Source organism: Dermochelys coriacea, chromosome 8 (assembly GCF_009764565.3).
Source record: "Dermochelys coriacea isolate rDerCor1 chromosome 8, rDerCor1.pri.v4, whole genome shotgun sequence".
Lineage (NCBI taxonomy): Eukaryota > Metazoa > Chordata > Testudines > Dermochelyidae > Dermochelys > Dermochelys coriacea.
Window position 1 is genome coordinate 37,318,025 of NC_050075.1, and position 27,157 is coordinate 37,345,181.

A 27,157-nucleotide genomic window follows, 5' to 3' on the forward strand; every position below is an offset into this window, starting at 1 on the left:
CAAATTTGGTCTGACATTATCCCATTAGCCTTGGTGTCTCATCATGGCTGTTTTTCAGGCTAAGTTTATAAACTTGTCATACAAATTGGCAATATTCATAGATCATAGTTCTATTAAAGCTTAGCTCAGTGTTGGGGACATCTGAAATATTGGTTTGGTATTTGGTGCAGGAATATAGGAGAATGAAAGAAAACTTATATCAGGCCCAGTCCCACGTCTCCAGATTTCACCATTTTCTCCACTTCAGTCTTCAGAAAGTTCTCTGCCTTTCACCTCATACCAGCTCCTGCCCTAAGCGTGACTCTGTGGAGCCTCCCACCCTGCATTACCATTGATATGGAATGTGCTTATGTGCCTAACTCCATGTGTGATGGGAGGGAAAGAAAATGTCTGCAAGCAGCAGGGCCTCACATGGGCAGTACTTTATGCAGCCTGTCTTTGTGAGAGGGCCATATAAGCAGAGCCATGAAGCTGAGGATAGGACACGTGTGCATATTTTGTTATTAACAGGTCATTGGGGTCTGAGGGTAGAAATCAAGTGAGTTTTGGGGAGGTCTGAAAAGTGATTTGTTCAGAGCAATGCCCCAGTTTGTTTTGCGTCATTGTTATGCTTATTTCTGAGAATCTTAACATGTGCGGAGATGGTTTGTATAGCTGATCGATTTATTCCAGAGTGTTCTCAATTTGATTATAACCATCTACTTTTAATCTCTTCCTTTCCAGAAGGCTTGTCAGGTTGGTCCCAGCCTATAATGGGGAATCATCCAATGCATCAACAATTATCAGACCCGGGCACATTTTCCCAGCATCAACCAATGGAGAGAGATGATTCTGGAATCGTGGCTCCCTCAAACATTTTCCACCAACCTATGCCAAATAGCTTTGTGGATTTTTCTAAAGTAAGTTATATTTGAAAGTTGAATTTGTTAAAAGGAGCTGGGTTGTTTTGCCTGGCTGCAGATGACTTGTCTGACAGTGCATGTCCAGAAGTGATCTGTCAAGAGAGACTTCATTAAAGCCCTTTCTCTGGAACAAGTTGGGGCAACTTCGCCAAAGCCATTGGTCCATTCAGATTTGTTTAACCCTGAATGTTCTGTAGTGCAGTAGTGCCCAACCTTATTATACAGGAGGGCCACATAAACCTAAGCACAACCTTGTGTGCACGAAACAGATTGTACATCTTTTAATGAGATGTAAAGTCACATGTATTGATTTTTGTTTTAAGTTCAGCTTGTTTCATATGTATTTAGATAGGTTGTTTCTGTGTACAGCATTGTCTGTTTACGCACTTGTGCAAACTAAAATGATGTAAACATTATGGCAAAATTCTAATGAATCGGCCGTTAGTATATTGCGTTAAAGCAGGCTGCAGGCTTTATGAAATGCTCTGGTGGGCCATAGGTCGGACACCCTTGCTCTAGCACAGTGCTTCTCCAACTTCCATTTTCACGGACCACTTGAAAATTGCTGAGGATCTCGGCGGACCACTTGTTGATCTTTCCAAATGTTGTTTGTACCATATGCTAACTATTGTAAAGCAGTTTAGATAAAACTGCTATATTAAAAAATCTTAATGTTTTTTTGTTCTACAAATAAAAGCACACAACTCATACATTTTAATATCAGTAGTCTTAGCTTTCTAATGCAATAGGTGTGCCCTCTCTCCCCTGCCATGGCAGCCCCCGAGCTGGGGCTGGGAAAAGTCGCTTCTTTCTCTGGCTGCCGCAGCCCTGCACATCCCAAATTCCCCCCACCCTCTCTTCTCACCGCACTGCTCCCTCCCACCTATCCCTTATTCCCCCCAAGGCCACCACCTTACCTTATATGTGTGTCTTCTTCAGGGTCCAGGCATCTAATTAGTTGAGCCATGCCTACATGGCTCTGTTAATTAGGTGGGTGGCCCTTCATTCTCTCATGTGCAGCTGCCCAGGCGTGTACTTTATAGGGAACTATCTGCAGACCACCTAAATGGAGCTCGCAGACCACAGTTTGAGAACTTCTGCTCTAGCAAATATGAGGATTCATATAGCCTCCCCTTCACCCAAGAAACGCTTTTGGGCATATAAGACACACTAGTCAAACTGAGGACACATTATAACTGAAACTAAAAATTATTTCTAGTTGCTAATACCCCAGGCCTGTACATAGACTTGCTTAGTGACACCCTCCACTTTTCCATTCTCCCCTGCTGTGTTGGATTCCTTCCTGCCTCCCTTCCTGTCATGGAACTAGGTCGCCTCTTCAGGCTGGTTAATATTTAATGCTTCTAGCACAAGTTACAGATGTAAATTAGGCATGTGAATATCATGTAATTTTCTTCATAACATGTGGCAGGAGGTCAGGAGAATATTGAATTGTGTGTGTAAAAGGGCATTATCAGAAACTACCACAAGGCAAAAACAATACAACCCTGTCATAATTCAGTTTAAGCATTTGAATATCTAGAATCATGTGTGTAGTCTGGAGTCTTCTCAGAACATTGCTACAGTTACATCTAGAGAAGGTACTTTGTTGCAGTCTTTATTTTTCGTGAGCTATGGTAATTTTAATCGAAGACGAAGATTTTTCATATCTTATGCAATGAGACAACAAACAGTTGGGGGGCGGGTATGGAAAGAGCTCTGTATCCCCTTCTGTCCTGTGTAGGGAGATGTTTATGAAAACTGTCTGTGTCACATGGTGGAGGCCAAGGAAGTGAGGCCTTAAAAAGAAAGCCACTATGCCTTTTATGAACTCAAGGATCATTATTCCAGTAGGCCATTAAAATATTGTATAGTACCTTCCATCTTAAAGGATTCCATTGTGCTTTCAAACTATACACAGTGTCTCTGCAGCTCAGTTAGGATGATGAGTGGTATATTGATGGGAGAGGAGAACACTTCCCAAGTACATTGTGACATGAAATCCATGTAGAACAGACACAGTGTCTGGCTTTGCAGACTCATCTAAAAGAACCACTCTCAAACTATGATGGTACTTAATATGGGTATCTCAGGAAAATGAAGGGCTGAATTAGTTCTGCTGGGATTTGAACCTCTGTTCCAAGGAGTCTGAGCATTCCAAACTAGATGCTTAGAGCACCATGTTCCCATTTTTTTTTCACAGAATGCCAAGATGATTGTAAGTGTAACTTTGCTGTTGCATAAGGATTTAAATGAAGTTTGAACATTTTGGATAACACATTTTTCATCCATACTTTGCAGTACATTGGAATGGGGAGCCTTGCAAAATTCCAGCACTAGTAAAATCAATTGACTTCTGCTTTACTCTAAATTATCCCTGGAATTGGGTATGGTATTCTCATCTCTCCTTACAACACTGCTTTGTAGCACTGCTGATGCAGTGGCCCCTCTTTCTAATTTCAATGATGGATGAAGTGATCTCTGCCCATAAATTCCATAAAACTCTCTGGGATTCTTTGAGATGACAGATACTACTCTGTATGTGATGTACCGGTATTATTGTCTGTAACCACTACACTGTACAGTGATTGTCCTTTCTGCTATTTTAGGGTCTACCGATTTCCATGTACGGAGGCGCTCTAATACCTTCTCATCCTCAGCTAGCTGATGGCCCAGGAGGGCCTCTCTTTAATGGACTTCATACTCCAGATCCAGCTTGGAATCCTATGATAAAGGTTGTCCAAAATTCAACAGAATGTACTGATGCTCAGCAGGTAAATTAGTTTGTATCTTTCTCACATGTTTAAAATGATACTTTCTATCATGTTTCTGAATTGATATTTTTGTGCTTAATAGAAAAACAAAAGATTTTAACAGCTGTCATATATATTTAAATTCTGAGAGCCTGTTTACATAATTTTTTTTTGAGACTGGGCTTTAAAGATCAGTTTATAGGCCAAAACTTTCAAACCTGATTACCTGAAGTTAGGGTCCTAAGTAAGTGGCCTGATTCTCAGCAGTGCTCAGCACTTTGCTATGAACAAGATAAACGAATAATACACACTGACGGGTTCTATGTTTCCAGTTACTACTCATGCAAAAAACCTGGTCATCACTGAAGACAGCTATATCCCCTCTGAAAATCTGACCACTCCTATGTTGGAGTCCAACTTTAGACACCAGGTTTAAAAAATTGGGCCACAATAAGTCTGAGTTTTGAACTGTATCTCTTATAGAATTTTGCACTTGGGCATATTCTTAATATTCTATATTTCTTAATTATTTTTTTCTCCCCACTGCAGATTTGGCCTGGCACCTGGGCACCTCACATTGGAAATATGCATCTCAAATACGTCAACTAATTTAAGAGGGTCTATCCTTTTTAGCCTTGTTGGGAAACCTATGACCTTGGAAGAAACCTGGGGATTTTTTTAATGTGCCTAACTAAGCAATTTTTTTCTCTGTGGGCTGTAACAATGAAAATTTGATTGCCCATTGTGTAAGAACAAATTGATTTACCTATTCAACTGATTCTGTTCTCCAGTTAGTTTAGCCATTTTGAACTTAAAATCAGATGAACCTAGTGCTTTTGGCTAAACACTACTGAATGCTACTTGTATGCAGCAGAGAACTAGATGATTACATGATTTCAACCTTTTACGGTGGTAAATACATGTATAATTGTTTACATACTTAAAAGGAAAAAAGTTGAGTAAATTTCATGTCGTATAGTGGCTCCACTTTATGTAGCCTGTATTAATGTGAAATATTTACCTGAATATTCAATAAAAAGACGAACAGTATTTATAGGTTGTGGTCTGGATTTTGGTGGAGGGCCAAATCTTGCTATCAGCATGGCTAGTCACTTTGTGAACTGCTTTAGTGATGCAGTCAGCTACTCAAACAGGATGGTGGGGGGAGGATCACTGTCATTTGTAACAGCCTTTCAAAACTTTGAAAATACTTTTGCTTCCTCTTAGCTTTGTCTTTTTCTGGTTGGTGAACATTCATATTGTTGCATTTTTAATATCATGCAAGCCAGTAAAAACGAGGAGTCCGGTGGCACCTTAAAGACTAACAAATTTATTTGGCCATAAGCTTATGTGGGTAAAAAACCCACTTCTTGATCTGAAGAGTGGGATTTTTACCCATGTAAGCTTATTGCCAAATTAATTTTAGTCTTTAAGGTGCCACCAGACTCCTCGTTTTTGTGAATATAGACTAACACAGCTATCCCTCTAATACATGCAAGCCAGTGTGGCTATCCTGTTTTAATTGTTTGGATTTTTTTACTGGTGTGTCAACTATATCAGTTACAGCTCTGGGTCTGGGAATATGCTTTAACTTGACATCCTAATAGCCAAAGACGACAGCAGGAGAACATAAAACACTGGGTAGCTCTTACATACCAAAGGGTCTCTTCATCTAATAGCGTGTTTTCATTTGCAGACCCCTAAAAAATTTCAAATGGAGGTGCAGACCTCTTCAAACATCTTAGACATAGTCTGTGGACCCCCAGGGATCTGCAGACCACAGGTTGAAAACCACTGTACTCTGCATCCGATGAAGTAAGCTGTAGCTCACGAAAGCTTATGCTCAAATAAATTGGTTAGTCTCTAAGGTGCCACAAGTACTCCTTTTCTTTTTTGCGAATACAGACTAACACAGCTGCTACTCTGAAAACTGTACTATGGTAACAACAACCTTTCATGGACCCCTTAAACATAATCTGTGGACCTCCAGGGGTCCATGGACCACAGATTGAAAACCACTGATCTAATACATATCTTGGTGACAGGTAGATTTCTGAAAACAGATATCTGGAAAACAGAGAATATTTCACTATCAGTCATAACGTCAGCCGATATTTGATCTTAAATTATTTGTCGCTTGAAATGTGATCAGAGTTTATCATCACATTTCTGAGAGTCGGAACAGGTTTTGCAAGCTCCTTTGAGTACCATATTAAAACCTACATTCACTCTGCATGCAAATGGTGCATTTCCCCCAGGTTGGAAATGTCTCACTTTTGTCTTAAAATCATACTTTACTCTTGCTCAGTAATGAGACACTAATTATAATGTGAAGAGCTGATCCACTTATCAAGCCAGTAACTACACTACACAAATGGATACCCAGTGTCATGGACCACTTTTTTACAGTCTGAAAGGCAAAAGTCTGAATATAGACCGACTTGCCCCATCTTTCAACCCCTCCTGCCAATTCCCTATATGCAGCAATACAGTTTTTCCAGGAAAAGCCTGAGGAAGCAGCAACCAGAAGAAAAGATTCAGTGATGATTTGCCAAGAGTTCACTCCTTCCAAACCATGTGGTGGCATATATTTTGCCTGGTTACTTTTTTTAAATGTTTTTGAAAACAAAGTGCAGAAATAGTATCCAAGAACTAGTAGGCGATCAAATCTCAGTAACCTTTTGAACATACTGAGGTATTCTACTAATATTTAAGAATGGATCATAAATGTCCCTACATGAGAACACATTTCATTGTAGATGCTATTTCTTTCCCTAACAATTTACCCCCTTTACAGCAGAGCAGATGTTCTGTTTACAAGAGCATATTAACCCAATTAAAATATGATATATCGAGTTCCAGAATTTTTTGCACAGGGTAAAAATTTGTATTAATGTTGTATTAATACTTCCTGAATACTGGAGCTTCCAAAAGCACTCTAGATGCTTCCCAGAAACAAGTAAAGAAACTTTGCTCTGAAGAGCTTATTGTTTGAAGTTGGATGCTGCATAAACTTGGGGGGGAAAGGTGTGACAAACTACAAAACCAGGATTATGGAGTTATTCAGTGAGGAATGTGTGAAACAAAACTCAGATTGGTACAGTTACCTGTACTTTGGAAATTCTTAGCAAATGTAACTATTAACATCTCCAACAAAACATTGGGAAGCAAATTATGTTCTGATTGGTACACAGTGGAAGTCAATAAAATGTGATGGTCATGGAGTTGCCCTGAAGTAGAGATCTTTCATGGTGTCTCAGTCTGTGGTCATTCTAATGCTCTTGAAGCCTGCATCGGGCCCACAATGGAAAAGATACCAAAAACCTGGTGTCCCATGAACATGTGGTGGTATATAGAACAAGTTTAATAGCTAAACTCCCTTTGCTATTTTTATATAAACTCAAGGCAGTGGGACAATGTTTAATAATGGGGGAAATCTATAAAAAGATCCAAGGTGTGAAATCTGATTGCTCTTGGGGGGACCCCCCCAAAAAAAAGTGCTATGGGACAGCAGCAGTAATAGTTCAATATAACACCACCCAAGTGAGCAGCATGGTACAATGCACAGGGATTGGGAACTGAGGCCTACCACTTTTCTTTGCCCAAGACCCCCTCCCCCAGACCCAGGAGACAGACTAGTCATTCCCATAGGTGGAAAATCCATCCCTGATGGTAGAGCACAGGGAGAGGAAGATGGATCAGAAATATCTGCCTTCTGATGGTGAAATACCAGCTCTCCATTCAAGTCTATGCCAAAATTTCCATTCACTTCAGTGGAGCTTGAGAATTATTTCTGAACTGGGAGTAATGGAATGCTGTTTGGCCATGGGAAAACACCAGCCCTAGAAGTGCCTAGCCTGAGCTGCCCAACTTTTGCCACAAAACACACACAAGTAGGGAGGAACAAGCACTCTGAACTGCCAAAACTCAAAAACGCTCATCCCAGCCTGCTTGGCTGCCAATTTCCCAGGCACACCCTCTCTCTGCTGTGGAGATTGCGTAAGGCTGCCTGAGGGTCTGCATGCTGGCACTTTGTACGGGGCCCTGCAAACCCTAGACTGCAAAGAGAAATGACGCCCTTGCAATTTTTCAAGATTTCAATACATGTATTTGACATATTTGTGTGTGGGCCAGGATGGATTAAACCTGAACTGGACCCCCCTGAGTCAAAGCTTTGCTGTCCCTAGGAGACGCTACCTTTTTATTCCCCTACCACTGCCTGCTTCCCCTGGGAACTCTCAATTTCTGAATCATTGGTCTTCCGCCCCCAAAGCGGACCGCTAGCCCTTGCGTGGTTGATCTGTCACTGACTGTGTCTGGAGGTCTTTATTTGCCCCTGGAAGGAGCTTAAAGCGGTTTTGTGGAGGAGAATTTGGCAAACCGGTTCCCCTGTAGCTTGCTGAGCTAAGATGGAGCCCTGCACCACGGAGCGGATGGCTTTTTACTGGGGCTCACTGGGATCCAGGGTCTAGGTAGAAATATTTCCTTAAGTTTAATCGATCCCTAGCTTCTTGATTCCTCTGGAGAGACGTTTGCCAACAGCAACGGTGAGGTCCTGTCCTGACACCAAGGCTCTCTGGGGCCCTGCCCACCCCGGCAGGAGGTGGGGGCAGCCTCATGCCCTCGGCTGCTTTGCAGAAACGTGTTCAAATGGGTTTCCCTGGTTCCGGTCCAGTAAGCACCAGCCAGTTTCTGCGGTTTGGGGGAGGGGATGGACCTTATCGCTTCCTGCGGGGAGCCCAGCAGGTAGGAGAGGGGGCGGCTGGCGTTTGAGTCCCGCCTCCTGGGGTGATTCCTGGGCAGCTCTCAGGGTTCGGCTCCTTTCTAACGCGGGGCCGCCTGTTCGCTCCACGTAAGCAGCGGGGACCCCGGCTCGGAGCCAGGCTAGATCCAGCGCCCCGCCGCCGTCCCGTTCCCAGGCTGGGCAGGAGCCTGTGCGCTGGCCGGGCACGGACCTGCCTGCCTCGGGGAGGGAAGGAGCCCGCCCCGCCTGGCCCCGCCCCGGGTCTGCACGTGTCGCTGGGCCCCGCGGATACCGATCGGGCTCCATGGCCGCCGCGAGCACCACGAGCTCCTGCCCCATTCCGGGCGGCCGAGACCAGGGCTCCCCGGACGGCTACAGCTGCACCCCCGGCGGGACTCTCTACTCCACCACCCCTGGAGGTAAGGCCGGGCCCCACTCTCTGCTTGCAGCCGGTCCAGGGTGAACCTCCGCCCAGTGCCCCCTGTTGCGGCTGCAACCCCGGCTCCCCCGTGCGGAGACGGCCCGGGCCTTCCTGGATCCCCGGGGAGCGGCCTCCCGTGTCCCGCCGGACTCCCGGGCAGCGGTCCGGTGCTTCCCTTCCCGCGGGAGGGCGAATGGGGCGGCCCCGATCTCCTGCCCCGAGCCTCTCCGGTTTGGGGGCGGGGGGGGCGCAGTCTAGCGACTCAGATCCGCTTCTGTACCGGCGTGGGGACCCGCCCGGCCGCACCTGGGCCGGGCTCGGGACGGCGCTGAGCTCACTGGGGCGCCCGGCGCTGCGCATACGGAGCGGATCGGGGCGACTCAAGCCCCTTCACACGTCCCCCGTGTCCGAAAAGCCTCTTCGAGCTGGGACTGCCCTTGGCTGGCTGGGCCCCAGGAGCGTTTGGGCGGGTTTCGCCTTCGCCTGGACGGGATCTCGGTTTTCCCCTGAGACCCAAAGGATTTCTTCCTTCCCCCCTGCCCCATATGGCTCATGTCAGAGAGAAAGAGGCGCCCTCGGGGATGTGCAGGGGAGTTAGCATAAGAGGCACCAGGCTCTGCACGGTGTTTAATCCAAAATTGCCCGATTCCTTGACCACCTGCATGGAGTGGCCATGGCCCAGGGGGGCTGTGTGGCTTCCACAATACGGGTCATAATAACAAGCACTGTGGAAGCGCTGGGCTGGGTCGCGGGCTGAGCTCTGCAGACCCCGCTTGGGAGTTGCAAACCCTGCACCGATGCCACGTGAGTGCACAGGAGCCTGTGAGGAGAGACCCCAAACAAAGGCTTGGTGAAAACTCTGTCGGGGCCACACCCCTGCAGCTGTGCAGGCCCCGGGGAGCCCAGGCCCTGAGAACCAGAAGGGTTCCCTTGTTGCCTCCTAGGTTGTTAGATTTGTAGCATTACGGTGGACACATTTCCAAAGCAGGGTCTGTTACTTGCACTACTCAGGTGCTAGGGCTGTGTCCTGCCAGACTTCTTCCTGCTGCACCCTCTGTTGTTGTAGCAGTGGGAGTTTTAAGGCAGGCAGGGCCTGGGCGGCTGCCAGCAACTTTATAACTGTTATCAAACCCTGCTCTGAGCAGGTTTAGCTGATGCGGTGGTTAAAACACCAGTGTCCTGTCCCCACTAGCCCTGCCAATGGGGCTAGGACCCAGGGGAGAGTTTAAGGAAAAGCTTGGGGTAGAGGCAGCAGAAGGGATTTAAATTCAAAGTTGGAAGCGTGAGTTTGGACAGAGATGATCTAGAGCAACCTGTGGCCCAGTCAGCACGCAGCTGCAGCCCATCTGACCTCCTCAGGGCCATACGTGTGGGGACACAATGGTAAATAGGTTGAGAAGCACTGATCTAGGATATTCAGCGGGTGCAGTCCCTGCTGCACTCTGCATGGCCTAGCTCCTCAAACAGGCCAGAGCATCTTTGCCTCCAGGTTTTCCCCTTTCTCCCAGGGTTTGTCCACACATGGATCTAGTAACCTGAGTACCTCCCTGTGCGGGTGTTGGAGTAAGAGGGTTTCGTTCCTGTCAGGCTTAGCCCAGTGGCTCCATGTGTAGACACAAGCTCTGGGAGCAGAGGGTCTGAGATTCGTTTGCTGCTGCGCTCTTAGCCGAAGGTGTTTCCTTCAGAGCAAGCTGCAGCAGAGGGGAGCTGCAGGCAGCCTCAGTAATGTAAATGAATGGCCACATGTCACCCATTGGTGCTGGGGGACTGTTGGCTCCCGTTTGATAGTTGCTATCGCAGAGTGACCTCTGAGTCGATGAGTGGGTCCCTGATTCTGTCATTGGGGAGCTGCCACAGCGTGAGCATCCTCTGCAAAACCTTCCGATGTGATGGAGCTTTGCCACCTAAACACAGGGATCCTCACAGCCCCATACCTCGCCTCTGAAATCCTTCCCCTGAGCAGCACTGCTCAGACCCTGAAAAGGGAGAAGAGCCAGAAGCTCCTGGGAGCCAAGTGGGGTTTTTGCTGTTGCTGCTCTGTTGTGGGAGATTCTTAGGTACCTGCCTGATGAGCAGCAGGACAAAATCCTCAGATGAGATCTGGGAGGGGTGTGGGTAGGAGCTGGACTGCCCGCTGGGAGGGGTGCTCTGGCAGATATGTCTGTGGGCAAGGCAGACTCCTGCCTCGCGGCTCTCTGGGACTCTGGTGAAAGTGACCCTACTGGCCTCACCAGCATGTCTCTATTTTTAGAAAGCCATCCACACTTGACCTTGTGTCTGGCGCTTCCCTTGGCCCACTGGACTGCATGCCTTTATCCACATGCAGGGTGCCTTTCAGTTAAACTGCACGAGTCCATCCTGCCAGCGCTGGCTCATGATAAGTTTTATCTCAGGAGGGGTGAGAGCTGCAGCAGGTGCTGGCATCGAGGTCAAGGTCAGCTGCTCTGAGCTTCCTGCACTGGGTTATGTGATATGTTTGCTTTGCTCCAAAGGCTGCAGTCTGTGCTCAGCAGTGCAGGGATTTCTGGGCTCGCCCTGCCAGCCACTGCTCTGCTGTTCCCTCCCCTTTGCAGAGCCTGTGTTACCTGGAGCATTCTCCCTGCCACCTGTTGCTAGGCTGGATTACTAGGGGGAACAGGGGGAGTGGCTGGGTGTCAGCAGTTGGTGGCTGAAGGGTCACGTGGCTGGGTGAGCTCATGTTACCAGCTGGGAGGAAGGGATCCCTGGCAGCACTGCCCTATTCAAGCAGAATCTCTTGTGCCCTCCCAGAGCTCACCCGGATCCCCTCCCGTGCTGGAGGGGGCTGGCAGGTGAAGCTGTGTGACACATGGGTAGGTCCCATAAACACAGCTGCTGCATGCAGACAGGCTGCCTGGGGCTGGTCTCAGCAGGGTCAGGGTGGGGATGGGAAACATCTGGGAAATCGGGAGTGGTGCTAGCAGTGGTTTTGGGGAACAGCTGACAGCACTTCCACTCTGTCCTGGACCATTGGCTCCCCAGGCTGATGCTAGGGGGCGCTGTGCTGCTGAAGGCCCCATCCCTTGCAGGAGATGTAAAACCTGCGTTCTGTCTGCATACGGTGACTACAGATCCCCTGGTGCTCAAGGGCTGTGTCTACCCCAGCCTGCTACTGCTGGCCCAGCTCCACTGGTGCTAGCACAGACCAGCCACTGCCATTTAACCACCAGGTTATCTAACCACGCTCAGAGCAGCACCAGGTGGCAGTGACAACGCCGCTGGCCAGTAACACCTTCTGGCAGAACTGACCCAGGAGTAGCACCAATGGGAAAGGTTGGGGGTGAGAGTAGAAAAAAGGCTGCGACAGAAAAGCCCTCTGTGGAATGGTAGCTTGACCCAGCCCCATTCTGCCTCCCTAATTTCCCACTGCAATTTCCATTGGGATCCTTGTAGCCCTAAACTGTTGTGTAATATTGCTGGGTGGTCTTAACCAGCTGCTGTGACACATCCCAGAGACAGCTGTATTTCAGTGCTTGCTACAGTGATCCCTGTATCTGGAATGCTCTGGGGTCCTTCACGTTGAAAGGAGCCAAATGTTACATAATCCCAATGAGACACATACACAACAAAGGGGTTTGAATTAGTTGTTACCACCCAAGAAAAAGATCTGGAGTCACCATAGATCATTTTCTGAAAACTTCTGCTCAGTGCATAGCAGGGGCCAAAAAGCCTAACAGAATGTTAGGAACTTTCATAATTCCACTATATAAACTGATCGTCTGCCCACACTTGAACGCTGCATCCAGATCTGGTTGCCCCAACTCAAAAAGAATAGAGTGGAACTGGAAAAGGTTAGAGAAGGGCAAAAAAGATGATCACGGGTATGGAATGACTTCAATACAAGGAGCAACTAAGAAGATTAGAAAAGGAGGACTTGTGGCACCTTAGAGACTAACAAATTTATTTGAGCATAAGCTTTCAAGAGCTACGGTTCACTTCATCGGATGCATTCAGTGGAAAATACAGTGGGGAGATTTATATACACAGAGAACATGAAACAATGGGTGTTACCATACACACTGTAACCAGAGTGATCAGGTAAAGTGAGCTATTACCAGCGGGGCGGGGGGGGGGGGGAGAGGAGGAAACCTTTTTTGTAGTGATAATCAAGGTGGGCCATTTCCAGCAGTTGACAAGAACATCTGAGGAACAGCTGGGGGGTGGGGGATAAACTTGGGGAAATAGGCTTGAATAAAGACTGGGAGTGGATGGGTCATTACACAAAGTAAAACTAAGTTAATAGTATTCAGTTTGCAAATTAATTCCAATTCAGCAGTCGGAGTCTGTTTTTGAAGTTTTTTTTGTTGAAGAATTGCCACTTTTAGGTCTGTAATCGAGTGACCAAAGAGATTGAAGTGTTCTCTGACTGGTTTTTGAATGTTATAATTCTTGACAGCTGATTTGTGTCCATTTATTCTTTTACGTAGAGACTGTCCAGTTTGGCCAATGTACATGGCAGAGGGGCATTGCTGGCACATGATGGCATATATCACATTGGTAGATGTGCAGGTGAACAAGCCTCTGATAGCGTGGCTGATGTGATTAGGCCCTATGATGGTGTCTCCTGAATAGATATGTGGACACAGTTGGCAACAGGCTTTGTTACAAGGACAGGTTCCTGTGTTAGAGGTTCTGTTGTGTGGTGTGTGGATGCTGGTGAGTATTTGCTTCAGGTTGGGGGGCTGTCTGTAAGCAAGGACTGGCCTGTCTCCCAAGATCTGTGGGAGTGATGGGTCGTCCTTCAGGATAGTTGTAGATTCTTGATGAAGCATTGGAGAGGTTTTAGTTGGGGGCTGAAGGTGATGGCTAGTGGCGTTCTGTTGTTTCCTTTGTTGGGCCTATTCTGTAGTAGGTAACTTCTGGGTACTCTTCTGGCTCTGACAATCTGTTTCTTCACTTCAGCAGGTGGGTATTATAGTTGTAAGAATGCTTGATAAGAGATCTTGTAGGTATTTGTCTCTGAGGAGTTGGAGCAAATGCAGTTGTATCGTAGAGCTTGGCTGTAGACAATGGATCATGTGGTGTGATCTGGATGAAAGCCGGAGGCATGTAGGTAGGAATAGCGGTCAGTAGGTTTCCGGTATAGGATGGTGTTTATGTGACCATCGCTTATTAGCACCGTAGTGTCCAGGAAGTGGATCTCTTGTGTGGACTGGTCCAGGCTGAGGTTGATGGTGGGTTGGAAATTGTTGAAATCATGGTGGAATTTCTCAAGGGCTTCTTTTCCATGGGTCCAGATGGAACGCCCCGCTCTCCTGCTGGTAATAGCTCACCTTACCTGATCACTCTCCTTACAGTGTGTATGGTAACACCCATTGTTTTATGTTCTCTGTGTATATACATCTCCCCACTGTATTTTCCACTGAATGCATCCGATGAAGTGAGCTGTAGCTCACGAAAGCTTATGCTCAGATAAATCTGTTAGTCTCTAAGGTGCCACATGTCCTCCTTTTCTTTTTGCTGATACAGACTAACACAGCTGCTACTCTGAAACCTAAGAAGATTAGGGCTGTTTGACTTAGAAAAGAGACAATTAAGGGGGATATGATAGAGCTCTATAAAACAGGATTGGTGGAAGAAGTGAATGGGAATGTGTTATTTACCTCTTCACACAAGACAGAAAGTAGGGATTAAACAACGAAATTAATAGGCAGCAGGTTTAATGCAAAAAAGAGCAGTACTTCTTCATAGAAGGCACAACTAACCTGTGGAACTCATTGCCAGGGGATGTTGTGAAGGCCAAAACTAACTAGGTTCAAAACAGAACTAGATTAGTTCCTAGAGGATGGCTCCATCAATTGCTATTACCAAGCTGGTCAGAGAGTGACCCTAAACCCGTGCTCGAGGTGACCCTAAACCTTTGACTGCCAGAAGCTGGGGTGGATTGCTCCATAATTGCCCTGTTCTGTACACTCCTTCTGAAGCTCTGGGATGGGCCACTGTCAGAGGCAGGATACTGGGCAAGGTGGACCATGATCTGGCCCACTATCGCTGCTCTTATGTTCTAATTAACGTTAATTACTAGTAGCAGCTCTGCCTGGGCTGACAGCCATGGTGTCACATAGCTCAGCAACACAGGAGATGCTGGCACAAGTCTGGGCTTGATCTTGCCTACTCCGGGCTTGGAGAGGGGTTGGCAGAGACTTCCAAGCTCCCTACGGGGCAGACTGTGGTGGGCAGGTCTCTTGGAAGAGGGCACCTGAGTGCCGGGGACTGATTTTCCTGCTGGGTTTGACAGGTACCAGGATAATCTATGACCGTAAGTTCCTGCTGGAGTGTAAGAACTCGCCAGTTGCCAGGACCCCCCCCTGCTACCTCCCTCACATCCCCGGCATCACCTCTCCCCCCCACGCGGCGCACTCCAAGCTGGAGGATCTTAAGGAACAAAATGAGACCGAGGAAGAGGTCCCAGGTAAGACGCATGTGCCCAACCCCTAGTCCCTGAACACCGCCCGTCACCTTCGCTCCTGCTGCAGCGCGTGGAGCCTGAGAGCCCAGAGCAGAAAGGCTGCCCCTTTTGGGGCTCCCCTGGTGCATCAGAAGTGACTTTGTCCTGCCTGTTTCAAGGCACCTGAAGCAGGACTTGAAGTGGAGGGAGTGGGGGGTAATGCAGCTCCCACCCTGGGGGAGCAGCATCCCCTTCCAGCACTGGGATGGGGAGAGCTTGTCTGGTTCCATCTGCCTCTCCTTGCTGGTCCATGTCCTGTCCAGGGGGCAGTGAGGCGGCCAAGCTCTCGCCTGCCGTCCTCTGCTCGTTCCCCATGCCAGGGGATGGAGACCAGTCCTGGGTGTGTGGAGCCACTGGCCCCTCCCTCTTTGGGCTGCCACTGGGCTCAGCAGGCATCAGTGCCAGGACCACAGCTGCCTCCTGCGGCTGCATGGCAGGGCTGGAAACATAGTTTACTCCGCTCGGGAACTCTGCTCCTATTGGGTGGGTGACCATCTCCCTTGTGGATGGGAGAGGAACTGCAAATTGCTGTCTCTGCCCCCTCCCCTTCTTCCCCAGGGAGTTGCTTCTGCTCTCCCTGGGGCTCTGCTCAGCTCCCCTTGAGCCACCCCATCACATGGGCCCCACACACTGTCAATTCAGACTGCAGCAATGGCAGCCCTGGAACTCCTCCATTGCTGGCAGCCGGAACAGGCTGAGGGGAGGGGAGATGGGAAGCCGCATCTGGAGGCCAATGCAGGTCAGCTGTGCAGAGCCGTGACCCAGGAACGCAGCTGGGGGAAGACAGATCCTCGCTCTGATCCACCCGTCCTTCCTGCTGCTACTGGCAGTAGCTGATCTCCTGGATAACAGCATCATGTCCCGACAGTGATCCCTGCAGAGCCCCCCTCGCCCCGTGCCGTCCTTCTAACGCAGACCTTGTTTCTTTCCCCTACCCAGATGACGATCAGTTTGCCATGGATATCTGAGCTCCCAGCGATGCAGCCAGCTGGCGGCAAGCTGCTTTCCTGGGGCTCCTGCCTCCCTTCCCTTTCTGAAGACCCAGAGTGGAGCGAGGCCCTGGCGCGGCTGCCGCCTGTGGATGTGGCGCTGTTTTAACACTGTTTCTCTGCAGTTGCGTTTGTTCTCGGTTCTTTTTACTGAAATGAAGCCCAGGTTTGGGGGCTGTGGGGGGGGGCTGGCATGAGCAGCTGCTCTGTCCCCTAACCCTGTGGTGCCTGGCTGGGCTCGCTGCACTGAGTGTGTCTAGTGGCTACGCCACGGGCTTGCTCTGAGGCTGTGCAATAAACAACCTGTATCTCCTTCCGCCCTGCATGTCCTCTGTGCTCCCAACCCACAGCTGGAGAGAGGCAAGAGCCTGCCAAGTCCATGGGTAAAGCCTCTGCCCCGAAGCCCTTTTCCCTTGTAGCTGGAGCTGGGGGGAGCTAGTGTTCAGGTGTCGCTGGCCCTCCCTCACCTCCAGAGGAGTGAGAGATGCAGGTGATCTGAGACTTTGGTTAGAACTGGCCAAAGGGTACCGGGGAAAGGGGGCCTGTGTCCCCAGCAGTCAGGGGAGCCTATCCGACTTGGTCAAAAGCTGCGGTGCAAACTGGATGGTGCCTGGGGCAGGGGGGAGCTTTCCTTGGCTGGAGTCCAGTCAGGAGGAGACTGATTCCAGGCTCCTGCTTATTTGTAGCTTAGCACAGAACCAAGCTCTTCAGCGTAATCAACTGTTGGAGAACCCCCCAGGACAGGGTGAGTTGTGTGCTCCCCAGAGTGGAGGGGTGATGGGCCAAGCAGCCCCAATTGTGTCTCATGGCTCTCAGCCTCTCCAGGAGTGGTTGCAGTGCTGGGGCTGGGCGGGAGACGCTGGCTGTCAGGACAGCTGCCCTGGGAGGGTGCAATCTGAGCTCCATGAGCTGTATGCCCAGAGACCCCAGTGCTAGCTTAGAGTAGGACAGGGAGAAGAGGCTTTCTCCACTGTCTCCTCTAACAGCTGCAGCAGCAATTACAAACCTGCACTGGCCCACCAGCTGTGAGCTACTCGTCATGAGCCCGGGCTGGTGCCAGAATCCAGTGTGGGAGCAAGTGCTCCAGGACTCAATGAGTTCCAGGAACTGCCAGCAAACCCTGCCTGTATCCATGGTACTCGGTCCTGCGTGAGAGGGAACAGCCTGTAGCCATATCATTCTACAGACTGTCAGCCCAACCCAAATCTCCCATTATCCCTCTGCACCTGCCTTCAGCTGCTGGAAGATCTCTCCTGCGAAACTTGCAGTGCTGGGAGTCACAGCATACTCCTGAATGATGCCAGCTACAGATCTGTCTGGCCGCCTAGATTCCAGGAGAGAGGGGCCAAGGACCGAATGCCCAGGCTTCATGCCCAAGCCAGCACTGCTCCTGGCTGCGAGGGAGTTTTGATGCCTCTGGCCAGCCCGTTCCATTGTCTCACTGTCCCCTTTAGAGTGCAAGGGAGTTGTTACTCTCTCTCCCCTCGTGCCCATGCTGAGCTGCAGTGACTGCGTTACAGGGAGGCTCGGGGGGCAATTCCTGCCCCACAGCCTGGGCCGGGACAGGGTGGGATTGAGCAGGTGTCGAGTGAGATTGTCTCTGTGCTCAGAGAATCCAGCTGGATTCCTTAGTGCTGGTTGCTGTCAATGTGGCAGCCTTGCCGATGCATGTCCCTTAATGTCCACAAGAGGGCAGTGCTAGGTCACCTCCTGGTGGGGACTGACCATGTCGGGGAGCTGCAGTTTGCCAGCTGAAACAGCAAAGCTGCCTTCCCAAACTCAGAGCTGGTTGGTAACTGAGGCAGGGCCTGGCCTAGACCTCTCGTGGGGTGGGAGGGAAGGGCCAGCTAATGGCAGGCACTGGGGTGATGCTGAGGGCAGCCAGGCCAGCTCATCGTGCTGCTCACCCTACTGCACCCGTAGGGCAAGCAGCCATCCGGCCCCTGCAGAGCCAGATACGTTTTCCTGCTGCTGTGACAGGATCCAAGCATGGTGCTTTGATTTTTTTATACACACACACACACACACACACACACTTGCCCCTGCCATGCCAATTTCGGGCAGCAGCAATTGAGCCCAACTGCAGATTCGGGTACAAGAGGAGGGAGAACTACAGTGAGGAAAGGTGGCAGGTGGTTGATAGTGATTGGGGCAAATGCTGGTTTTGAACCCCAGGTGGTAAAAGCATGAGCCGGTCAGTGAGGGGTGGGTTTCTAGGAAAGACATGTTGACTGTCTAGGGAAGGACTAGTCCTGCAGAGTGTGGGGCTGGCAGAAGGGAATGCTGGAGAATGTGCTGCAATTGCAATGCATGGAGACGCACCTTACTTCTAAAGATCATTAAGTCCCAGGGAGACTGTGAAGAGCTACAAAGGGATCTCACAAAACTGGGTGACAGGGCAACAAAATGGCAGATGAAATTCAATGTTGATAAATGCAAAGTAATGCACATTGGTAAACATAATCCCAACTATACATATAAAACAGTGGGGTCTAGATCAGTGGTTTTCCAACTTTTTTTTCTGGCAACCCAGTTAAAGAAAACTGTTGATGCCCATGATCCAACGGTGCTGGTGACGAGGGATTTGGGGCTGGGACAGAGGGTTGGAGTGCAGGGTGGGGCTGGGAATGAGGGGTTCAGAGTGTGAGAGGGGGCTCGGGGCTGGGGGTGGCTCTCCCCAACAGGAACTGCCTTCTCCCTGCCCCCCCCAGCTCCCATTGGTCTGTTCCCAGTCAATGGGAGTGTGGAGCCCCATGCCCCCCCCCCCCCCAACCTAGGAGTCAGACCTGCTGGTGACTGCTTCCCGGGAGCAGCGTGGTGTCAGAACAGGTAGGGACTAGCCTGCCTTAGCTGGGCAGCACCACCGATGGGACTTTTAACGGCCTGGTTGGTAGTGCTGACCTGGGTCACAACCCTCAGTTTGAAAACCCCTGGTATAGATTAGCTATTTCCATTCAAGAAAGAGATCTTGGGAGCCATTGTGGCTAGTTCGCTGAAAACATCCACTCCATATGCAGTGGCAGTCAAAAAAGCAAACAATGTTAGGAGCTATTAGAAATGGGATAGATAATAAGACAGAAAATATAATGCCCCTGTATAAATCCATATTATGCCCACATCTTGAATAGTGCGTGCAGATCTGGTTGTCCCATGTTAAAAAGGCTATATTAGAATTGGAAAACATACAGAGAAGGGCAACAAAATGATTAGGGGTATGGAACAGTTTTTGTATGAGGCGAGATTAGTAAGATTGGGACATTTCATCTTAAAAAGATACGACGGTGGATATGATAGATGTCTATAAAATCATGACTGGTATGGAGAAAGTAAATAAGTAAGTGTTGTTTACCCCTTCACTTTGCACAACACCCAGTCAACTTGTGGCACTTGTTGCCAGGGAATGCTGTGAAGGCCAAACATAACGGGGTTCAAAAAGAATTAGCTACGTTCCTGGAGGACAGGGCCATCAATAGCTATTAGCCAGGATGATTAGGGATGCAACCCCTGTCTGAGAGTCCATAAACCTCTGACTGCCAGATCCTGGGAGTAGACAACAGGGGATGGATCACTTGATAACTGCCCTGTTCTGTTCATTCTCCTTGAAGCACCTGGCATTGGCTACTGTCAGAAGACAGGATACTGAACTATTGGTTGACCCACTGTGGCTGTTCTTATGTTCTAAAGGGGAAATAGGGCCAGGCCTGCCCCCAAATTTTCTACAACTCCCCTGGGCACTAAGGTGACTGGTGCCAGGGGAAGTGTACTGCAACCAGGGCTGGGCAAGTAACAGAATTGCCAGTGCACTGCTGGTTCGAAAACATCAGGTTTGGGTTGAACCAATACTGACACTTACTGTGAATTGAAAATGGCTGTTTTGGGTCTTTTCCAGAGCAGGGATTTGAACTTGGGTCTCCCACATCCCAGCTGATGCCATAACTACTGGGCTGGGGGGGGAGGGAATCTTTTGTTTGGGTTGACAAAAACTGCATTTTTGATCAATCTTAGGCCAAAAAACATCATCCAGCTCCTCTTCTGGGCATGGGAAGGGCTGAGCACTGATCTCCAGGCCCAGCATCTGACTGACCTGTCATTACAGCCCAGGGCTCCACCATCCCCACTCTTGATGGGCCTGGGAAAGAATAGCACCGTCTACCACACGTTCACACCAACTGCAGCTCTCTCCCCTGTCTTGTTCTGCCCTGGAGCCTGCTCACAGCAGGTTCCAGATGAGGGCTGGCACTGGGCTTGCACACAGGCTTGGGACAGTGGAAGATTAGTAATTTTAATTCAGTATCATTATATGCAGCAAGTTGCCCCAAGATCGATTGGTGGTAAAAAAAAAGTGTCTCCTTGGTGCGGAGCCAATCCTGAATCGGACACTCAGAGGCAGGACAGGGAAACATGGGAGAAGCCAGAAACTCCTCAGGGATGGAGGAGTCATTGCTGTAGCGGGAAAACAGCAAGAGAAATGCTCGTAGTGGCCAAGAGCTCCATCACCTTTGGGGGACACAGTGGGGTCTGGGGGCAGTTCAGGTCCCCCCAGCTTTGCCATGGCTCACAGGGCCTCTTTGGCTGGCTGAGCTCCAGCTCCCTGCTCATCATTTGCAACCAAGTCTCCAGGAGGTAAGTTCCTTGCCTCAGCAATTAACCGTTTGATTCCCACCAGCCATTGACTGACTTCATTGACATGGTCCACCATGAGCGAGCGATGGATTTCATCAGCCACATCCCAGTGCCGCCGCTGGAGCTCTAGGAGACAAGGAGAGAGCAGCCCCCGTTAGTGGCCCATGAGCCTCTCAGGTGGATGGGCGGAGTAAAAAAGGCTCTGAGCTGAGCATGAGCTCCATCCACAGCTGCTGGACCCACTGGGATTCCAGCTGGGAGAAGAGTCACGCCTAGATACCACAGGGATGGGAGCACTACAGTCGGACAGAGGGGGACTTGACAGGGCAGAAATGGGCCTCATGCTGACAGGTGAGGGACATGGAAGCAGCGCCTCTTGAGTGCTGAGAGGAGATGGGGAGCTAGGAAAGGAATGCATGTAGACCACAATGCAGAACCCCTGGGAGATGCAAAGTTGGCCCCCTCCCTAGAGTGGGTCACAGCTCCCTGGCACCCCTTTGCCCCTCTCACCCTGCACCAGGATATTCATCCTCTTCCTCACAGGGGCAGACAGCTTTCCCTGGAGCCACAGCTCCCGAAACACAGCGAGGCGTCTGCTGATGTCATCACAAACCTGCTTCTGGAAGTCCAGAGAGGAGCCTTAGTGAAGAGCTGCCACCATAAAGGCTGGAGCCAGAGCCCCCAGCACACACCCCCTGCTAGCGCTAAAGTAGGGAACAGCTCTGGGAAGGGGACCCCTGTCAGAGCCACCCGCACCCAGTGAGCTGAGCCTTCACATCCTCCTCTTAGGCAGCAGGGTGCAGAGGGACAACTTGGGAAAGGCTTGGCTATGGTGGGCCCCTGTAATGCCACAGAGAACAAACACCCCCATTCAATGGGTCCTTCCCTGCTGCACCGTGAGGGGGACGATCAGCAGCAGAGAGAGCAGGGTACAGGGCTCGACATCAGTGTCTGTGGAAAGAGGAAACTGCAGGTCTACAATTCATTTGCAAACTTAACACCATCAATTTGGGCTTGAAAAGGGACAGGGAGTGGCTGGCTCATTACAAAAGCAATTTTCCCTCTCTTGGTATTGACACCTCCTCATCAATCATTGAGGGTGGACCACATCCACCCTCACTGAATTGGCCTTCAGCATTGGTTCTCCACTTGTAAGGTAACTCCCTTCTCTTCATGTGCCAATATATATTTATGCCCTGCATCTGTAATTTTCATTCCATGCATCTGAAGAAGTGGGTTTTTTACCCACGAAAGCTTATGCCCAAATAAATCTGTTAGTCTTTAAGGTGCCACCGGACTCCTTGTTGTTTTTGTGGAAAGAGTCACTGGCAATGCCACTGGGCACAGCAGCAATCCTCACCTGCACAGCATTCCTGCACATGCTCAGAGTCTCATTCAGAGCGGCTAGAACATCCTCTACGTTCACCTCGCACTCCTCCTTAGCCAGGCTCCCAACCTGCTTCACAGCATCTGGCCTCAGAGCAGGGCTGACCACAGCAAGAGGGGGCGGCCCCACAGGTTTTGAGGGTAAGGCTACTGGCAGCACTGGAGAAGCAGAATTCGCTGGAGTAGGGGCTGAAAACACAAACATTATGCAGTCAACAGCCACTGTAATAGTCCAGTCCAACCCACTCAAAGTCCCACCTGCTCAGCCCACCATGTGAAAGTGCTGTGCTCCAAGCTCTGGCGTCCTGAGGTGGAAAGCATTCAGAGCAGAACACTGGACTCGCTGTGCCCAGCACAACAAGCCAAGCTAGCCTAGTTAGCAGATGATACGTCTACACTGCAAAGAAAACCCCACAGCAGCCAGTCTCAGAGCCCGTGTCAGTGTGGGGCTAATAACAGCATAGAGGCTCCAGCCCAAGTGGAAATGTCTGTTATTAGCCTCTCACACTACGAGCCTGAGTCAGTTGACCTGGGCTCAGACTCAGTGCCATGGGTTTTTCCCTACAGTGCAGACATTCCCAGAGCTGCAGTTCAGAAGAACCCCTTCCATTGTTTGTACTATTGGCCATACCTGCGGGCTGGGTGTCTCAGGGCACTGGGAATGGACCTGCCAGCTTGAGGGCCCCAGCTGAGATCTGGCCAGGTCAGCAGGGACTAGCAGGCATTCCCACATGATAGCTGCTCTGGTGCCCTACATGGCATGGGTTGGGGTCTCAGCCCAACTCCTGAGAAGCAGGTGATCACATCACAGTGAGCATGTCACTTCTCTGCAGATGAGGGGAGGGCAGGGCAGCGTAAAGTGCCTGCTTCCCCAACCTTGTCCTTGGGGTGCAGAGGAAAGCGTGCTGGGTGCAGAGTGAATCTGTCCCTCCCTGGGAGGGCATGAGCAGAACTGACCTCAGGGAAATGCCTGTAAATGCTAAGTCACCCAGCAAAGCTAGGGGGTTGCCTGTTAGCCAGAGGATAAAGGAGGTAATGTGCACCCAGGCTGGGGTTGGGCCTCCTGCTGGATTTGGGCAGCGAAATCTATGAGGCATTCCTTCCTAGGAGGAGGAATTACCCACCCACATCAGTAGCACTGTCTGCAGCTCTCAAAGCAAATGAGTTACGCTGCAGCCTCCTCTCATTATCCCCAGTGGATAGGAAGGAAGCCCTCATCCCCAGCCCCAGAGTCTGAACCCTCAGCTGGAACACCCCGACCTCCTGTCCCAGCCTGGAGCCCCCTCCCGTACCATGAACTCCTCATTTCTCACCCCAGAGCCATCACCCCCTCCTGCACCCCAACCCCAATTTCATGAGCATTTGTGACCCACCATACAATTTCCATACCCAGATGTGGCCCTAGGACCAAAAAGTCTTCCCATCCCTGCTGTAGAGGCTGGGGGAAGTGGTCACACCACACATAAGTAAGACCAGGCTACACCCTAAGGCACAGGACTGGGACTCGAGCCATAAGCACTGGCTCATGCTGTCTCATACAGAAGATAATGTGACTGACAGCTGGGTTGAAACAAAATCCAGGGTGCAAAGGATTGTTTGTTTTCCCCAAAGCCTCCCTCAGGTGCTGGTTGGTCTCTGTGTACCCACCACACACCTTCTGGGAGTGGTGCTCTGTCCCATCTAGTGGCACCGAGACCACTTAAAGAGAGATAAAATGAGCCTGCTCTACAGCCTGAGCTAACAGCCAGTTGGATTTTAGCTCATGCTGTAGAGCAGGGGTGGGCAAACTACAGCCCATGGGCCACATCCGGCCCGCCAGCCAATTTAATCCGGCCCTTGAACTCCTGGTCAGGAGCAGGGTCTGAGGCTTTCCCTGCTCCTGCGCTCCAGCCGGGGAGCGGGGTTGGGAGCTGCTCTGGGCGCACATGCCACAGGTCCCGGAAGCAGCGGTATGTCCCACCTCTGGCTCCTAAATTTAGGGGCAGCCAGGGGTTCCGTGCACTGCCCCCGCCTCAAGCACCGCCCCTGCAGCTCCCATTGGCCAGGAAATGCGGCCAGTGGGAGCTGCAGGAACGGTGCCTAAAGACAGGGCAGCACACAGACTAGAGCCACCTGGTCACGCCTCCATGTAGGAGCTGGAGGGGGTACATGCCACTGCTTCCAGGAGCTGCTTGAGGTAAGCGCCGCCCAGAGCCTGCCCCCCTACCAGGCCCCAACCCCCTGCTCTGATCGCCCTCCAAACCCCTCAATCCCAGCCCAAAGCACCGTCCTGGACCACAAATACCTCATCCTCAGCCCCACCCCAGAGCCTGAACCCCCACCCGGATTGTATTGCAAGAGCACCATACAATTTCCATACCCAGATGTGGCCCTTGGACCAAAAAGTTTGCCCACCCCTGCTGTAGAGGCTCATGCACTAAGCTCCAGAGCTCCCCAGTTCGATCGTACCCGCTGGTGACCGGAGTCTGTCATCTGCATGACCCTGGACAGGCAGGTCCCACAGGAGCTACAGCAAAGCATGAGACAGTGACCAGCCCCAAGAGCCTTAGCCTGAGGCCTCAGAGGAGAGGGGCAGGCTAGCACTGATTCCCCACACCGGTGCTTAGGGGGCACAGAAGGGGGAAATCCTCCTCTGCAGAGAGCCCTCTGAAGGGGACTTTGAGCTACAGACTAGGCTTAATTCAGCATCCTTGGTGGGCTTTGCCACCCCCAGCATGGGCCCACCGGCTGCAGGGCAACGTATGGGGCAATTCTAACCTTGGGGGGCTCCATGGGCCAGGCCCGGGACCCTGCGTGCGAGGGGGGGGCGCTTCGGGCCACCACACTGGATCTGCAGCCCATAGGAAAACTGAGGGGGATCGTTCCAGCCGCGCTCCTTGTTTCCTGGGGAGACATACATGGCACCAATTACTGGCACTACACAATGGCGAGCCCTGGGGCATCCCCCAAGCCCCAGGACAGAAGGGGGGGGCCGGGGCTCCCCCTCCTCCCCCGAGCCCCAGGACAGAAGGGGGGGCCGGGGCTCCCCCTCCTCCTCAGAGCCCCAGGACAGAAGGGGGGGGCCGGGGCTCCCCCTCCTCCTCAGAGCCCCAGGACAGAAGGGGGGGGCCGGGGCTCCCCCTCCTCCTCAGAGCCCCAGGACAGGAAGGGGGGGCCGGGGCTCCCCCTCCTCCTCAGAGCCCCAGGACAGAAGGGGGGGGCCGGGGCTCCCCCTCCTCCTCAGAGCCCCAGGACAGAAGGGGGGGCCGGGGCTCCCCCTCCTCCTCAGAGCCCCAGGACAGGAAGGGGGGGGCCGGGGCTCCCCCTCCTCCTCAGAGCCCCAGGACAGGAAGGGGGGGGCCGGGGCTCCCCCTCCTCCCCCGAGCCCCAGGACAGGAAGGGGGGGCCGGGGCTCCCCCTCCTCCCCCGAGCCCCAGGACAGGAAGGGGGGGCCGGGGCTCCCCCTCCTCCCCCGAGCCCCAAAACAGAAGGGGGGGCCGGGGCTCCCCCTCCTCCCCCGAGCCCCAAAACAGAAGGGGGGGCCGGGGCTCCCCCTCAGAGCCCCAGGACAGGAAGGGGGGGCGGGGCTTCCCCCAGGCCCCATGACAAGAGGAGGAGCCAGGGCTCCCCCGCCTCAGACAAGAGGGCCCAGGACTTCCCCTCCCCCAGGCCAGGGTCGCGGAACGGCCCGGCCCGGCCCCTCACCCGGTTTCACGTAGAGTTCCGCCATCGCCACGTCACGGCCGGCATGAGACCCCGCCCCTTCCGAATTAGGGCGTGGCCTGGGAGGCGCTCAGTGCCCGGCCCCGCCCCCGGACTGGAGGGGGGTGGCGGCGGCTCACGGGGGGGCGGGGCTGAGCCGCGCTGGGCGGAGCTTCCTACGGGGCCGGACGGGCCAGGAGCGACCCCCTGGCAGCGGCGGGGTCTCGGGGAGCCGCGAGCAGGGCCGGGCCCCGAGCGGCGCGGAGCTCGGGTGCTGCCTCGGCCGCCGGGGGTCGCTCCAGAGCCGGGGCTTTATTCCACCGCCCCGCGTGGGCAGCGCCGGGGACCCCGCCCCTGCAGGGTATTAAATTGCTCCCCCGTCGGAATGCGCCACCTAGGCGGGGTGAGCATGCTCAGCTACATCTGCTGAAGCCGCTGCCCTTCACCCTGCCCTTGTCAGCGGTAAAGTTCTGCGGACTGCTTTTGACAGGGGCTTAAAAGGGGCAAAGTGGGCAAATCGGAGCAAGGGGGGTGGCCAGGGTCTCAGCAGGGGGCGGAAATTGACTGGTCAGGGGGTCAAGCAGCTGGAGGCAGGATTAGGAGAGGGGCTAAAGGGCAAAATCAGGGAGGGGGGGGAGCAGGAGTTAAGCCCAGGAGTGAGGTGCTGGCAGAGGGGGGCAGAGGGCAAAACCCGGTCCAGGCAGGGACAGAGGGGGTAACAGTTACCCCAGTGGGACTGAAACACCGGTGTTTGCAAAAATGGTGGGGGGGCAAAGGGGCTTTTTTATTTCCCCACTCACAGACAGCACCAATCAATATGGGCTTCTCAGGGCTGGGTTCTTAAAGGCACAGACATCCCAATGCCTAATCAATGCAGCTCCTCTTTAGTGAGCTGTAGCTCACGAAAACTTATGCTCTAATAAATTTGTTAGTCTCTAAGGTGCCACGGGTACTCCTTTTCTTTGTCCGATCTAACCTATTGAGGCTATGTCTACACTACAAAGTTCAAAGCGCTGTGGCGGGAGCCAGTACTCCTGGTAATCCACCTCGACGTGCGAGCGCTGGAAGCCGAGCCTGTCCATATTAGTCCTTTAAAGTGCTCAAACTTGTTGTGCTGAGGGGGAGGGGTGGTTTTCACCCCCCTGAGCCAGCAAATTAGAGCACTTTAACTTGCCAGTGTAAATAATCCCTG

General features: G+C 51.6%; 3 protein-coding genes across 15 annotated transcripts in view; 2 read left to right on the forward strand and 1 right to left on the reverse strand.

Moving 5' to 3' along the window:
* Positions 1-4,705, forward strand: part of LOC119860605 (ankyrin repeat and KH domain-containing protein 1) — a 202,930-nt gene extending 198,225 nt beyond the window's left edge. For all 12 annotated transcript variants that reach the window (XM_038414521.2, XM_038414522.2, XM_043520457.1 and 9 more), the window contains 3 exons: positions 724-899; positions 3,512-3,676; positions 4,205-4,705. In XM_038414521.2, the coding sequence (XP_038270449.1) occupies positions 724-899; positions 3,512-3,676; positions 4,205-4,264 (401 nt within the window). In that variant the 3' untranslated portion in view covers positions 4,265-4,705. The remainder of the gene's footprint in view (positions 1-723; positions 900-3,511; positions 3,677-4,204) is intronic.
* Positions 4,706-8,370: 3,665 nt separating this feature from the next.
* Positions 8,371-16,592, forward strand: EIF4EBP3 (eukaryotic translation initiation factor 4E binding protein 3). The gene is made up of 3 exons (XM_038414540.2): positions 8,371-8,818; positions 15,077-15,250; positions 16,226-16,592. The coding sequence occupies exons 1-3, from the start codon at positions 8,704-8,706 to the stop codon at positions 16,252-16,254; spliced, it is 318 nt and encodes a 105-aa protein (XP_038270468.1). The 5' UTR covers positions 8,371-8,703; the 3' UTR covers positions 16,255-16,592.
* Positions 16,593-20,543: 3,951 nt separating this feature from the next.
* On the reverse strand, positions 20,544-26,333 carry SRA1 (steroid receptor RNA activator 1). 2 transcript variants are annotated; one of them, XM_043520458.1, is made up of 5 exons: positions 25,969-26,333; positions 25,042-25,167; positions 22,325-22,473; positions 21,409-21,517; positions 20,544-21,024 (listed from the first exon to the last, which is right to left on the reverse strand). In XM_043520458.1, the coding sequence occupies exons 1-5, from the start codon at positions 25,991-25,993 to the stop codon at positions 20,831-20,833; spliced, it is 603 nt and encodes a 200-aa protein (XP_043376393.1). In that variant the 5' UTR covers positions 25,994-26,333; the 3' UTR covers positions 20,544-20,830. The 2 variants fall into 2 exon arrangements, with proteins under 2 accessions (XP_043376393.1, XP_038270465.1); XM_038414537.2 differs by having other exon boundaries at positions 22,259-22,473; positions 25,969-26,327.
* Positions 26,334-27,157: the final 824 nt, after the last annotated feature.